Source organism: Tamandua tetradactyla, chromosome 3 (assembly GCF_023851605.1).
Source record: "Tamandua tetradactyla isolate mTamTet1 chromosome 3, mTamTet1.pri, whole genome shotgun sequence".
Classification (NCBI taxonomy): Eukaryota; Metazoa; Chordata; class Mammalia; order Pilosa; family Myrmecophagidae; genus Tamandua; species Tamandua tetradactyla.
In genome coordinates this window covers 75,415,122-75,429,478 of record NC_135329.1, presented here as the reverse complement: position 1 = coordinate 75,429,478, position 14,357 = coordinate 75,415,122, and the positions used below count along the sequence as shown (strand labels likewise).

The window sequence follows — 14,357 nt, the reverse complement described above, 5'->3', positions numbered from 1 at the left end:
TCATTACTTTGCTTTGAGTCCACACATACTTGGCATCTTCTCTCTCTTCACTTTCAGGATATATTGACATTCCTCATCTTCAATGATGCATTTCTTATAACCTGATGACTAAGATTTGAACAACTGCAGAAAAGCTCCTCTACCTTTCATCTTCAGAATGCCTTCTGGAGCATTACTTTTCTCTTTATTGTTTATTCTCTTCCAAATCATTAAGTTATATTCAAAGCCTTGAAGACTGAATTCTACCTACCTCACTCTTCGTCAAGAAAGCATTCTAGAAATGGATGCTTGTTTCTTGCTTCTTTAATAGGATCCACAGCCTAGTGATCTATAATAACTAAACTTACTTGGCACTGATCTCAGTTTTTCCACATTAAGCTAGTAATAGAATTATACCTAGAACAGTATCTAACTCTACAAAAATTTTGCTCTTATTTCTCCTCTAAATACCATAGGAAAAACATTGCCTCTTCACAAAACATTTAATAGCAACTTCAACACGTATCAGCAAATATCCTTCATTCTTCATATTTACACACTTATGTAACTGTGTATTAGGGAAAAGGAAATGATCAGATATTTGGGGGATTATTAGACACTGGTTCAGTAGTGACATTAATTCCAGGGTACTGAAAATATCACTCTGGTCCACCAGTCAGAATGGGGGCCTATGGAGGCCAGGTGATCAATGGAGTATTAGCTCAGGTCTGTCTCACAGTGGGTCCAGTGGGCACCAGACCAATCCTGTAGTTATTCCCCCAGTTCCAGAATGTATAATTGGTATAGACATACTGAGCAATTGGCAGATCACCACATTGGCTCTCTAACTTGTGTAGTGAGGGCTATTATGGTGAGAAAGGCCAAGTGGAAGCCACTAGAACTGCCTCTACCTAGCAAAATAATAAATCAGAAGGAATACTGGATTCTTGGAGATATTGCAGAGATTACTGCCACTCTTAAGGACTTGAAGGATGCAGGGGTGGTGATTCCCACCACATCCCCATTCAACTCTCCTATTTGACCTGTGCAGAAAACAGATCAAATTGTAGGCTCAACCAGGTGGTAACTCCAATTGCAGCTGCTGTTCCAAGTGTGGTATCATTGCTTAAGCAAATCAATACATCCCCTGGTACTGGGTATGCAGCAATTTATCTGACAAACGCTTTTTTCTCAATGGCTATTAGTAAGGACCCCCAGAAACAGTTTGCTTTCAGCTGGCAAGGTCAGCAATATACTTTCACTGTCCTATCTCAGGGCTATATCAACTCTCCAGCCCTATGTCATAATCTTGCCCTCAGGGACCTTGATTTTTTCTCCCTCCCACAAAACATCACACTGGTCCATCATATTGATGATATCATGTTGATTGGACCTAGTGAGCAAGAAGTAGCAACTACTCTAGACTTATTGGCAAGGCATTTGTGGGTCAGAGAGTGGGAGATAAATCCAACAAAAATACAGGGGCCTTCCACCTCAGTGAAATTTCTAGATGTCCAGTAGTGTGGGGTATGTCAAGATATCCCTTCTAAGGTGAGAGATAAGTTGCTGCATCTGGCCTCTCCTATGACCAAAAAAGAAGCACAACATCTAGTTGGTCTCTTTGGATTTTGGCAGCAACATATTTCTCATTTGGGTGTGCTATTCCAGCCCATTTATTGAGTGACCAGAAAAGCTGTTAATTTTGAGTGGGGACCTGAAGAAGAGGAGGCTCTGTGACAGGTCCAGACTGCTGTGCAAGCTGTTCTGCCACTTGGGCCGTATGATCCAGAAGATCCAACGGTGCTGGAAGTGTAAATGACAAATAGAGAAACTGTCTGGAGCCTTTGGCAGGCCCTTATAGGAGAATCACAATGCAGACCCTTAGGATTTTGGAGCAAAGCCTTACTATCTGCTGCAGATAACTACTCTTCTTTTGAGAAACAACTTCTGGCCTGCTACTGGGCCTTAGTAGAGACTGAATGCTTAACCATGGGCCACCAAGTTACCATGAAACCTGAGTTGCCTATCATGTGTTGGGTGTTGTCTGTCCCACCAAGACATAAAGTTGGGCATGTGCATCAGCACTCTATTGTAAAATGGAAATGGTATATACGAGATAGGACCAGAGCAGGTCCTGAAGGCACAAGTAAGTTACATGAAGAAGTGGCCCAAATGTCCATGGTCTCCATTCCTCCCACATTGTCTTCTCTTTCCCAGACCAGAGCTATGGCCTCTTGGGGAGTTCCTTACAGTGAATTGACTGAGGAAGAGAAAACTCAGGCCCGGTTTACAGATGGTTCTTCATGATATGAAGGTATCACTTGAAAGTGGATAGCTGCAGCACTACAACCCATTTCTGGGTTGTCCTTGAAGGACAATGGTGAGGGGAAATCCTCCCAGTGGGCAGAGCTGTGAGCAGTGCAACTGATTGTTCATTTTGCTTGGAAGGAAAACTGGTCAGAGGTGTGTTTGTATACTGACTCATAGGTTGTTGCTAATGGTTTGGTTGGATAGTCAGGGACTTGGAAAGACCATAATTGAAAAATTGGTGACAAAGAGGTCTGGGGAAGAAGTATGTGGATAGTCCTTTCTGACTGGGCTAAAAACATGAACACATTTGTGTCCCATGTGAATATGCACCAGAGGGTGAATTCAGCACAGGAAGGTTTTAATAATCAAATGGATAAGATGACCCATGATGTTTCTCTTCTGTATTTCATTGCCTCAGCTTCTGCTTTCTTCATCTGTGGCTTTTCCTTTCAGATCCTTTGGGTGAGTCTCTGAATTTCATCTCCTTTAAAGGACTCAAATAAAAGGATTAAGATTCACCAATTGAAATAAACTAATCAAATGTCCCACCTATAATAAGTCCATACACAAAGGAATGGATTAAAACGACATGGCATTTCTGAGGGTATGCAACAGCTTTAAACCACCACACTCCATCCACTGGACCCCCCCCAAAGATATATTTTTTTCCATATGCCACATACATTCACTCTATTCCAATATCACAAACCTTAAATCATTTCAGTATCAGTATTAAGTACAAAGTTTCATCAAAATCAGTTATAAGTATGGTCTGTCCTGGGGCACAATTCTTCTCTGCCTGTTGACTGGTGAAACTTAGAACACATTATGTGCATCCAATATATAAAAGAGGAACAGTCATAGAGGAAGTTTTCCCATTTCCATTGGGATAAATTGAAAGGAAAAAAAGTTCATGGGTCCCAAAATGGGCATACATTTTTAGACTTCAAAGTCTGAGAAACATCTATAGAATGCTATTTTCTTCTTGGGGCTTGATAGAGCAGCATCCATACCCTTTCCAAGGACCTGCTGCAGCAGTTCTGTTCCTTTGAAACACTGGGTTGAGGGATCCAATATCTCCAAGCTTTGGGAAGTTCACCATGCTTCTTGGCTTCAGCCTCATCAAACATTGGTATGACACCTGAACTCTAGGCTTCACGAACTTCCTCAAGCATGAGGTTGTTATGTGTGCTCTCTGTCATCTCTGGGGCACAGGCTCTACCTCTAACAAGAAAGGGGTGGTGGTCAGACTCTTCCCAACCTCCCAGGTATCTGAGAACCATGGGTTGGCAGCACTCTTTCTCACAATGGGGCAGAAGGCCTGCCCTCTGCACACCACAGTGCACACCCCCATCTCCACATGCACAGGTGGGCCCACTTTCCTGGCCCGAGGCATCTTTGTTTCAGGCCTCAGCTTACATGGTTCTGCTTTTGAAATCATTTTTCCTTCAATCTGCCCCTTTCCTATACCTTTTAGTCCAAACTGGCCATGGTTCCATTCATACAGACCTTTGCACCAAAACTTGCCAGTTTCTCATGCAGCACACAAGGGGCCCCAACCATTAAACAATAGGAATTTCCACAAGTACTTTCTGGATAATGCATTCCCAATCCTGACTCACACTGAAATGGCTGACTAGTTCCATGTTTAGTTAAATTCTCTCATGGGACACAATCCTCTGGGGACTCACTTTATGGAAACTTAGAATTTTTCAAACAATCACTTTCTGGTTACATTTTACCCAGGAGTTCAGTTTTCACCTTATCTCATTCCTCTCCCATGTTACTATCAGCTGCAGACAGAAGCCAGGCAGACTATTCCATATTTAATTTGTATTTTTCCTTAGCTAAACATCTAGGCTCAAGGCTTTCAAACACAGGCTTTGATCTGACATAAGGACTAAATTTTGCCAAACTATTTGCCCCTTTAAAACAAGGTTCACCTTTCTCCCAATTTGCAATGGCACATTCATGATTTCTGTCTAAGTCCACATTAGAAGTATTTTTGCATTCATATTTCTACCAACAGTCTCTCTGAAGTAATCTAGATCTTTTCCATCAAGTTTGCCACAAGTCTTCCTGAATACTTCCCTTATCCATTTATATGGTTGTTTTAGCATTTTTTTTTGTATTTGCATTTTAGCACCCCACTCTCCTAGTAACAAAATCTGTTTTGGTTTTCTAAAGCTGCCAAAATGCAATATACCAGAAATGGATTGGCATTTATAATGAATATTTATTAACCTATAATTTACAATTATTAGACTGTTAATATGTTGAACTCAAGACATCCCAAGGATGATACTTGTACTCTGAATGCAAGCTGCTGGCACCTGTGGTCCTTCATCACATAGAAAGGCACATGGCAATGTCTCCAGGTCCTTTTCTCCCATGTTTCATTACTTCTAGGTTCTAGCTTCTTCATCTATGGCATTTTCCCTCAGCATCTCTGGTAGCTTCTCTGAATTGAATCTCTTTTAAAGGACTCCAGTTAAAGGTTTTAGATGCATCTTGGGGAAACTTCTCAATTGAAAAAACCTAATTCAAAAGCCTGACCTATCATAGGTTTTGCACCCACAGAAATAGACAAAAGAACATGGCTTTTTCTGGGGTACATACAGCTTCAAACCACCACACAAGTCAATTAAAAGTTGGCATTAAAGAAATACTAATTAATCCATAAAAGTACATTCTAGAACATCCACACAACCATTCAAATCCATATTTTGATATTCCTCTTTTCTATAATGATGACACTTACAGTGCTTCTCTATTTTTGGCAGAATAAGAAAAGACCAGATATAGTCTGGACAATTGCAAGGGTCATTGATATTAAGTGAACTACAGATGGTATCATTTTGTGCCAAACTGATTTCTCAGTATTGCTGATAGATCAAATTATAAATAGTACAGGAATGCTAAATGCAAATGGTCATCATTCTGTAAACTTCATACCATTTTCATATTAGGTGACATTTTTTCCCACTGGTAAACACCGAATACAACTTTAAATATAATTAATTTTAATTAATTGATACTGTATTACTGATAATAAATGTAAAATGTTCCCTTAGTTATATGAGTTGCAAGTATGAGTCATTTATTTATATATTTTTATATTTGTACATGACTAGCAATATCATCATATATATAATAATTTGTTACACCAAAGTTCTTGAGGAAATTTCTTAAGTGGTGTAAAAATTATGCCTTTTTGTGAATCTTTAATCTATATTATAAGAAAAGTCAGTTTTTGCAGTTATTTAACGTTTGTAAACATTGAAAACTTAAAAATTAAAGTTAAGCTTTTCATCTAAGGTCTGAGGCTTTTCAGGACTAATGGCTACAAGAAAGTAAAAAGAGTGATTTAGGGAAAAGGTAAGGAAGAAAAAAGTGAGTTGGCACAAGTGTGAGAATGTAAAGTAAAGAAGGCTGCCTTCTTGCCCATGATTTGGCAGAGAACTTGGATAAAAGGAAGTAAGAGTAAACAGATGAAAAGCAAGCTGAGCCTATGATCCTTGCCCTAAGGCTTTGTGGTAATAATTGGAAGGATCATGCCTTGATGTGGGTAAGGTTGGGAGTGGAGCCATTTCATTTGTTCAAAATGTGCATCCAGCTCAGTGGTTTACTGCTTAAGAGTTGAAAATAAGGTGCTATTAAATCCATCATTGCAGGATCAAGTTATTTTTGCAATTGTACTCCAAATGCTAAATATATTAGGTCAGTCTATTTTGGTTTGTGTGTACACTTGGGGCTAAAGCAGGTACTGGCACAAGATGTATTAGGAGAAAGTTCTCATTTTTGCTTGGAGCTGGCCACAATTACTAGGATACTTTTTATTGGATGTTGTTAGTGTCAAGCACTTCTTTCATCAACTTCTTTTGACACTAATAAGCACATGAAAGTTAAGAATTAGCTAGAAAGATTTTAGGGACCCCCATGTAGGAAAATAATTCCCAAAATTTGTTTTTTTACCTCACAATTCTAAAAGAAAAACATAATTATTTGCCTGTGAATGGAAGAAGTGACTGTAAACATTGTAAAAATGTATTGGCTGCAACGGGGTAGATAGATTCTTTTTTGGTGTTATACCAATATTTTGTATTTTGATGGTTGTGATTACACGGATCTATATATTATGTAAAAACTCATCTAACTGTATTCTTGAAAACTGTTCATTTTGTTGTTTAAATTATACCTCAGAAGTTGATGTACAAATTCATATATGTAATTTATGATTCCATTTACTGTTTCTTTATTTTCATTACCAAATAAGCACTGTAAAATGTCTTGGAAATAACAGAAATTTTAATGTACAAATTTCTTTAAAGTTATTTACATTGAAATGTTTTATCAGCATCATTAGGGTCATTAAGATTAATAACAATTTTCTAATTTACAATAACAAGTGTAGGAAACTCCTCTTGTTAAACCTACCAAAGACCCAGAATGTAGGTAATAGAGCCAAAATTCAATAATATCATGTATATTTAAAAGATTTAGAGTTTTTGCCTTACAAAGACTTTTTAACTTCTGGTAGTCTATCCCTTGATATGAGTTGAAAAGATCCCTTTCCTTAGAGCAGGGTACATGGGTGCAGTGGAAGCAGAGATGTGACAGGAATACTTGCTCATTGAAATGGAAGATGTCCCTCAGGATAGGAGAGGCAGGGAGGAGTGTTCTGAGGATGAAATCTGCCTTTCAATAGTCTTGCCTGGGATTAATTGGCTCCATGGTTGTTGTGCTCCTCGTTATCTATGCTAGTAAATAATTGAGCAAGTCCTTCCAGGATGGGAGGGGATGGACATAAATCTTGGGCTCCTGGAGTCTGATTCTGAACATTTGTGACCTCATGTGAAATCTCTATAAATATCCGATGAATAAAAGTAAATGCTTAATTCATCTGCTCTGCCAGGCAACATTTTGAGTAGTAGATCTGGTTTCAGAGAAGTTTTTACCAACAAATAATAGGAATACTATCTATTTTTCTAGAAGTATCTGAGAGCAGTGGTGTAAACTTTTCTTCCCTGATACCAGTAACACAGACCTTTTTCATAAAACTTCTTGGAAGGGCTGCCTCTGTTGGCATCTTCACTCTCCATAGTTGCCAAAACATAAAGCAACAGTAAGTCTTTCTGAAGTATAATCTGATTATTGCAAATGCACTGCATATGATTTACATTCAAAGTAAATCAGAATTGAAAAGAGGAAGCTATGAGCTCTCTATTGGATGCCATCTTTTACATACTAGAAGAAAGGTAAGTTTATAAGCCCAAATTAAATGTTTCTTTTTTCTTGCCTCAGATCTGGGAAAATATTATAGAGAAGTTGCCATCATCTAGATGTGTCTCTTCAGGGATCTGAAATTCTGGGGTCAGTTTCTCCCAGAGATGTGAAGATTCTGATGTTTTAGGGCTCCTCAATTTCCACAGGACTTTGCTTAATGCAGATCTGTCTCAGACCAATTTTGATTAAAAAGAGAAGAAAGGGAAAACTGCAGAGATATAAAACTCCAAACATACAGATTCCTTATTTGCAAAGGTTAGGGTCAAGAAGTGGAGAGGAATGCATGCTTGGAAACTAATATTGTATGTTCAGGATGTACTGTTGCACATACATATAGCCAAAAGTACTGAAAACACTTTTTATCCTTAACTTTGTTTTTTGCTCACTTTTGCAGCCTGCCTTTCCCTGGTCACATCTCTTGATTCTTTGTGTTTTCTGCCTCTTGCTCACAGTGACACTAACTCCTGGCTCAGACTGTCTCCATCATGGATCTAACCATTGCTCCATTCTATTACTTTTCAAATATACCTATAAAATGCTGATTTTTTCCAGGTACTGACCATATTAATGGCTTCCTTCTTTACCTGATTATGATTATTAGTTTTGTCCTGGATAATGGAATTGATGTCTTGCAGGGCAGTGTGAAGTGGGTGTTAGAAGGAGATTGCCATAGACTCTGAGGCTTGAATAATGATTCTGGAAACACAGTGATGGCTCTTCACCAAATTCAACCTCTACCATGGCTTGAAGCACACAAAATGAAGAAATGCTGACTTGCCTTATTTACCTCAATATATATTGCAGAATCAAATGCACAAAAATACTAAAGGAAAATTATAAGATATAATTAGGGATTACATTATTTAGTTAAACACATGTTTTCATTGCTGAACAATGGTAGGCAAGTAGCAAGAGAGTCATTTGGTGAAATCTAGGAGCAATACAAACTGGGTTCTCTTTCTACAGGTAGAAATGGAGAGTTGAGGCTATAGTAGATGAAGACATTCAGCTGCCATGGAATATGGAAATAATCCAGGGATTGAAAATGGTGTGTGTGAGTAGAAGAGTAAGTTTTGGCAGAAGCACCTGGAGGAAAAGTGGGAAGGAGAATGGCAAGGGATGAAGGTGTTTGAAAGTCATGGTCAGTATCTCAGATATAGAATCTTTAATTTTCTTTTTATTTTCAAGGGATGGCAAAGGTGTGAAAAGAGGGAGAGGAGGAAAAGAGTGAGAACCAGGAATCACTGGATTTGTCTTTTTCTTCCCTATTTAGATACTTAGACTAAACATCATGAAAAAGGCCTGTGAGAATTTGCTAAAACTGGTCATTTTTGGAAACAATATTTATTAAATTTCAGTCTGTTTTTCTGATATCCCTGAGTTAATAATTCTCATAATAGACACAATCATAGCTATCTCACCTAAAGTACTATTTTTCTGCCACTAAAGTATATGACACTTTTTCTAAAATTTAATAAATACTAAATACTGTATGAAATTCATTTTTATGATCTATTTTTAGGAACACAGAAACGATATTGTTAAAGTTGAAAGGAGCATTTTCTTTGATTCCACCCATATTTCAAATAATTTACTCAGAGTAACATATAAAGTAATTTGAATAAATTCTAGGGTCATATGAGGTGGAGTCAAGACCATCATCCAAATTTTGGTCTCCTTACATTGTTATCCCATCTTGTGAAGACTGCGAGTATGCACTTCTCATCCTTCTTTTGAAAGGAAGTACAGACTCTGGAGATATCAATGAGTCATACTTGGGATAAATGCATCACTACCTTTTATTTTGTTGGAGCCACAAAGAAACCACTGAGTTTCTAAATCAAGGAAACAAAAAGACTGCTGCCCTCACTGGGGCCTGACATCTTGGAGGAGGTAGGCACATTATTGCAGATAATTTTAAAAAGCAATTGGATGAAATTCTATGAAGATTATCATGACAAATTGTCATTAAAATACTATGCTTCCTTTGTTTAGGTCCTGATTAAATCTTAATAAAAGCTGCTCTCACATTTCTATGCCTCTAAATTTTCTGCATTGTCAATAGAAAAATACCAAACTTTTATAGACTTTGCCTTTGAGGATAATTCATTTTACCAAGCTTTTCTACTACAATACATTATTCTGGTGAAACTAGAAGTTTCATATTGATTTTCTTGATATGGCATACCCTATATTATTTCCATTAAACTTTTGATTTCATTTTTCTCATACTAATGCCCTCATCCTTCAGATTTATGTGTATCTGGTTTTAGAACTGTTCACAGCATAAGACCTACTTTATTTCTATTTTCCTCTCATCATGGACCCCTGGTAATGACACTATTCTACAATATTTGTTATTATTTCTTTATTTTACTAATTATGTTTATAAAATTCTATCTTATTTTTAGAGCCTCATGATAAAACTGGTGTCATCCAGATGCTGAGTGATTTAAGCCACTCAGCAAAGTAAATTAATGCCTTAATATAGTTCTGCAGATTTTTTATGGGTACATGGGAAATTTGTGTTCACACTACTCAAATGTTTACAATAACTCTTAGAAAATCAGTAGTTACCATACTGATTGCAGGAACTCAGTACTGCACCTTCTATATGTTTGATGTGTTAAATTATTTAACCTTCAGAGTAAACTTGAAATGAGAATGTTTTCCTTACTGTCCAATTTCTATTTTAAGAATGTGTTATTCTTTCTGAAGTTGGTTTGTACTTTTGTAATTACTCTCATTTTGTGCCTCTCAGAAACAATGATTCTCCCTACATTTATTTAGAAACTCATATCAAGATGTTATTAAGAGGGGAGCATTTTCCTCATTCATAACAATAAATCCAGCTAATTTTGATTCAATCTATTAAACAAACATAAACATAGAAATACATAAGAAAATAGAACAAATATGATAATTTCACATAGTATGAAGCAGTGGACTAAAAAACAATGGGAAATTGACAGATTTAAGTGTATCAAAATAAAAGCAATGGCAGCAAAAGAGAAATACAAGCACAGAAAGAGCATTATCATGATAATGGAAAAAAACAGACTGAAATATATGTGGTGCTTATTATATGCCAAAAATTTTTAATTTAATTTGCACAGTTACCCTGCTTAGGTATAATGTGATTTGACCAATATCACAGATAGTAAATAGTGGAAATGTGATTTGAACTCAGGTCATTTGGTTCCAGCAGCTAAAATCTTAAATAAGATATATAATAACTATTTTGCTACATTAATATCGCCTTAGGTATAATTACTGGTTTCAAAAAGATGAGCTGGCATGAGATAAATCATTATCAGAAAGGAAGCATTTCAAAACTAAATATATAAAATGGAAAATTTGTGACAAAAATTTTTGAAATAAATATGTGTTTAATTTTATTATTAACCCAGTGAGGTAATAGATTAACATCACAAGCAGCCTGTTTTTTTCATATCTATATATTTTTGCATAGGAGCAATATTGAAACATTAGCCTTATTTTTAAGTAAAATACATATAGAGATTTACACATAAGCCAAATACTTATAGAATATTTATGGAGGATATGCAGGGAACAAAATAGTTATATATAGAACATAGGATTATCAATTCAAAAAATTGAGAAAATTTTCCATTTTTCTTCTTGCCCTCTGGTTATATGAACATTTTATCATGATCATACAATAATATATAAAAATATAGTTAACAAAAGGATATAATAATTTGTAAAATAACATTGAAAATAGGCAATAGGGACAACAATATTGCACTTGGCAAATTATGCCAATGTTGTTTGTAGAATTGTTATTTATGAGAATGAATATTAAAAAAACACACCTCAATGGGAAGTGGTCAAACATTGATTTATATATATATATATATATATATATATATATATATATATATATATATATATATAAAACATTAAATTGACAGTTAGATATAGAAAATATGGGTAGCATGAGAGGATTGTTTATAAGTATTCTAAGTGAAAATCAGAATATGAAATGATATTATATGATGATCTCAATTACAAAAATTGTATGTGTACATGAAGGAAGTCTTGAAATATAATAATTAAAAAATTGTGTTGGTACAATGAGATTTGTTTCTAATAATGTTTTCAGAAGAAATACCTTCAATAATTCAGGGTGAAGAGGGACATGAATGTAACATACCTTGATTATAGACATAGAGATTCAGGAGTAGCTTAAGTTCAAATGTCAAGTGACTCAGTATTCTCTCTTTAAGCTGAGTAATGGAATAGGTTCAAAAGCAAGTAAAGAGTAACTTACGTTCCCATAATTATGTCAACCTCAAAGCATTACCCAGGCAGTTGTGATGTCATGAACACTGATGAAGCTGACATTTTGAAACATAGAAAAATATTGTCCAAATAGTTATTGTAAAACATATTCCACCAAAGACAAAAACAGGGTCATTTATAATATACACAGAAATGTCTAAATTGAGCTGAGAATCTTTTCTTCAGAAGGGATAATCTAATACAATTAGTGCTAAGTTATATTGGAAAAATGTCATTCACATATGAAAACATGTAGATAAGCTGCATAATACTGAAAACAATTACCTGTATGTATGGGCATATATGCATATGTAAAACCTTTTTATATATATTACTTAAAACTTAGCATAAGGTAGGGCAGATATTTGCTGTCAATTTTTCATATAAAGGCCAAGTTTCAAAGCAATTGAATCACTTGACCAAGGAAAGTACAAATTCTGCATTTTAAAATCTTCATACAAATCAAGATCTGTGAAAGATAATATCTCAGTTTTAAAAACACACATGCTTTTATTCAATACAATATGTTTCTGACTCAATAGATAAATCTACAAGAGACCTGGGTATCTGCAAATTTACAAAAATCCAGAGGATTCTGGTACACATCAGAGGCAGTTAAGATTAACAACCTGCAGAGCAGAAAAAAGGAATTCAGAGTTTAGTCCACTGATTTCCCCAGATGCCCCTTCTTTTCTTTTCTTTGCAGATTAAATCTTTGTCAGCTGCATTCTATCTACACTTCTGATGTGGTGATGAATAAGAGTGTGGCTGAATTCATTCTGTTGGGGTTGACCCAGGATGCTGGAAAGCAGAAAGCAATATTTGTAGTCTTTTTGATTCTTTACCTTGCAACTCTTTTGGGAAACTTTCTTATTGTGGTGACTATTAAGGCAAGCCAAACACTTGGGAGTCCCATGTACTTCTTTCTCTTCTACCTGTCCTTTGCTGATGCTTGCTTCTCTACAACTACAGCACCCAGGTTGATTGTGGATGCCCTTATTCAGAAAAAGATCATTTCCTACAATGAGTGCATGACTCAGGTCTTTACAGCCCATTTCTTTGGGGCCATGGAAATCTTTGTGCTCATTCTCATGGCCTTTGATCGTTATGTAGCCATTTGTAAGCCCCTGCAATACACTACCATCATGAGTCGGCGTGTCTGTGGTGTATTGGTGATTCTGGCTTGGGTGGGATCCTGTATCCATTCTTCAGCACAGCTTTTCCTGGCTTTGAGATTGCCCTTCTGTGGATCCAATGCCATTGATCACTATTTCTGTGACTTACAGCCCTTGTTGAAACTTGCCTGCATGGACACTTATGTGATAAATTTGCTAGTTGTGTTTAATAGTGGGGCTATATGCATGGTGTGTTTCATTGTATTGCTTATTTCCTATGTGATTATTTTATATTCCCTGCGAAACCACAGTGCAGAAGGAAGAAGGAAAGCTCTCTCCACCTGTACATCCCATTTTATTGTAGTTGTCATATTTTTTGTGCCATGCATATTCATATATACACGGCCACCAACCACATTTCCAGTGGACAAGATGGTGGCTGTGTTTTACACAATTGGGACACCCTTGCTTAACCCTCTGATCTATACACTGAGGAATGCAGATGTAAAAAATGCCATGAAAAAGTTATGGTGTCACAAGTGAAACATTCTACAAATAAATAAAATTTGAGTAATCTGGTTTCTATTTCCTCAACATATTAGTTTATGTCACATGGACAAAAAAGATGAACTATCCTTACCAAGATATAATTAGCTATCTGTGGGTGCCCCATAATCATTGTGAACTAACTCTGATGACTCAGTTGAATTCTATCAACATCTGGCCATTGTTATGTGGTAATTTAACTCCTTCAAATTTTTATTCAGAAAAAAATATATTGCCTAAAAAGAAAATGATTTGTAAATTTGTAAGTGGCTACCAAATCCTTTTCTTGATTTTTATCTAGTCTGTTACTGAATTTATCAAAATACCTTAGTCTATAAGAGACTGAACATTTACAGAATCAAGCTGCTGTTCTGCCAATCTGAGAAGTTGAGATGGTGGTCCCAGAAGATACTACTTTGGAAATTTTGTTTGCACCTGCTTCACTGGGGATCATTTTTGGGAGACCCAAAAACTTTAATTAAATTTGGAAAGTTCAGTGTTCAGTGCTATTTTGAACTTTCACTGAAAAAGCTTTTAATTCATGTGGAGGTGATGTAGGAGCCTTACATTTGGGTTACTTATCCAGTATCAGCCATTCACTTGTCCTGAAATTTTCACCTTGCTCTTCACAAAGCAGAGTAGGGACATGTGAGAGTATTTGGGAGATAGAACAACCTGAAGAAAGACTAGCAAATAATAAATGCTGTAGAAAGAAAAATGTTAAAAAGAAGTGATAATTTTTTTCCAGGGGAGAGTAGGAACTTTATTTTCCTTATATTTCAGGACTCATTTTTTTATATTATATATGCAGGAAGA

At 36.1% G+C, this 14,357-nt stretch overlaps 1 protein-coding gene across 1 annotated transcript; it reads left to right on the top strand.

The window, feature by feature from the left end:
- Window positions 1-7,503: 7,503 nt before the first annotated feature.
- LOC143675642 (olfactory receptor 4C11-like) lies at window positions 7,504-13,538 on the top strand. The gene is made up of 2 exons (XM_077151736.1): window positions 7,504-7,547; window positions 12,587-13,538. The coding sequence occupies exons 1-2, from the start codon at window positions 7,504-7,506 to the stop codon at window positions 13,536-13,538; spliced, it is 996 nt and encodes a 331-aa protein (XP_077007851.1).
- Window positions 13,539-14,357: the final 819 nt, after the last annotated feature.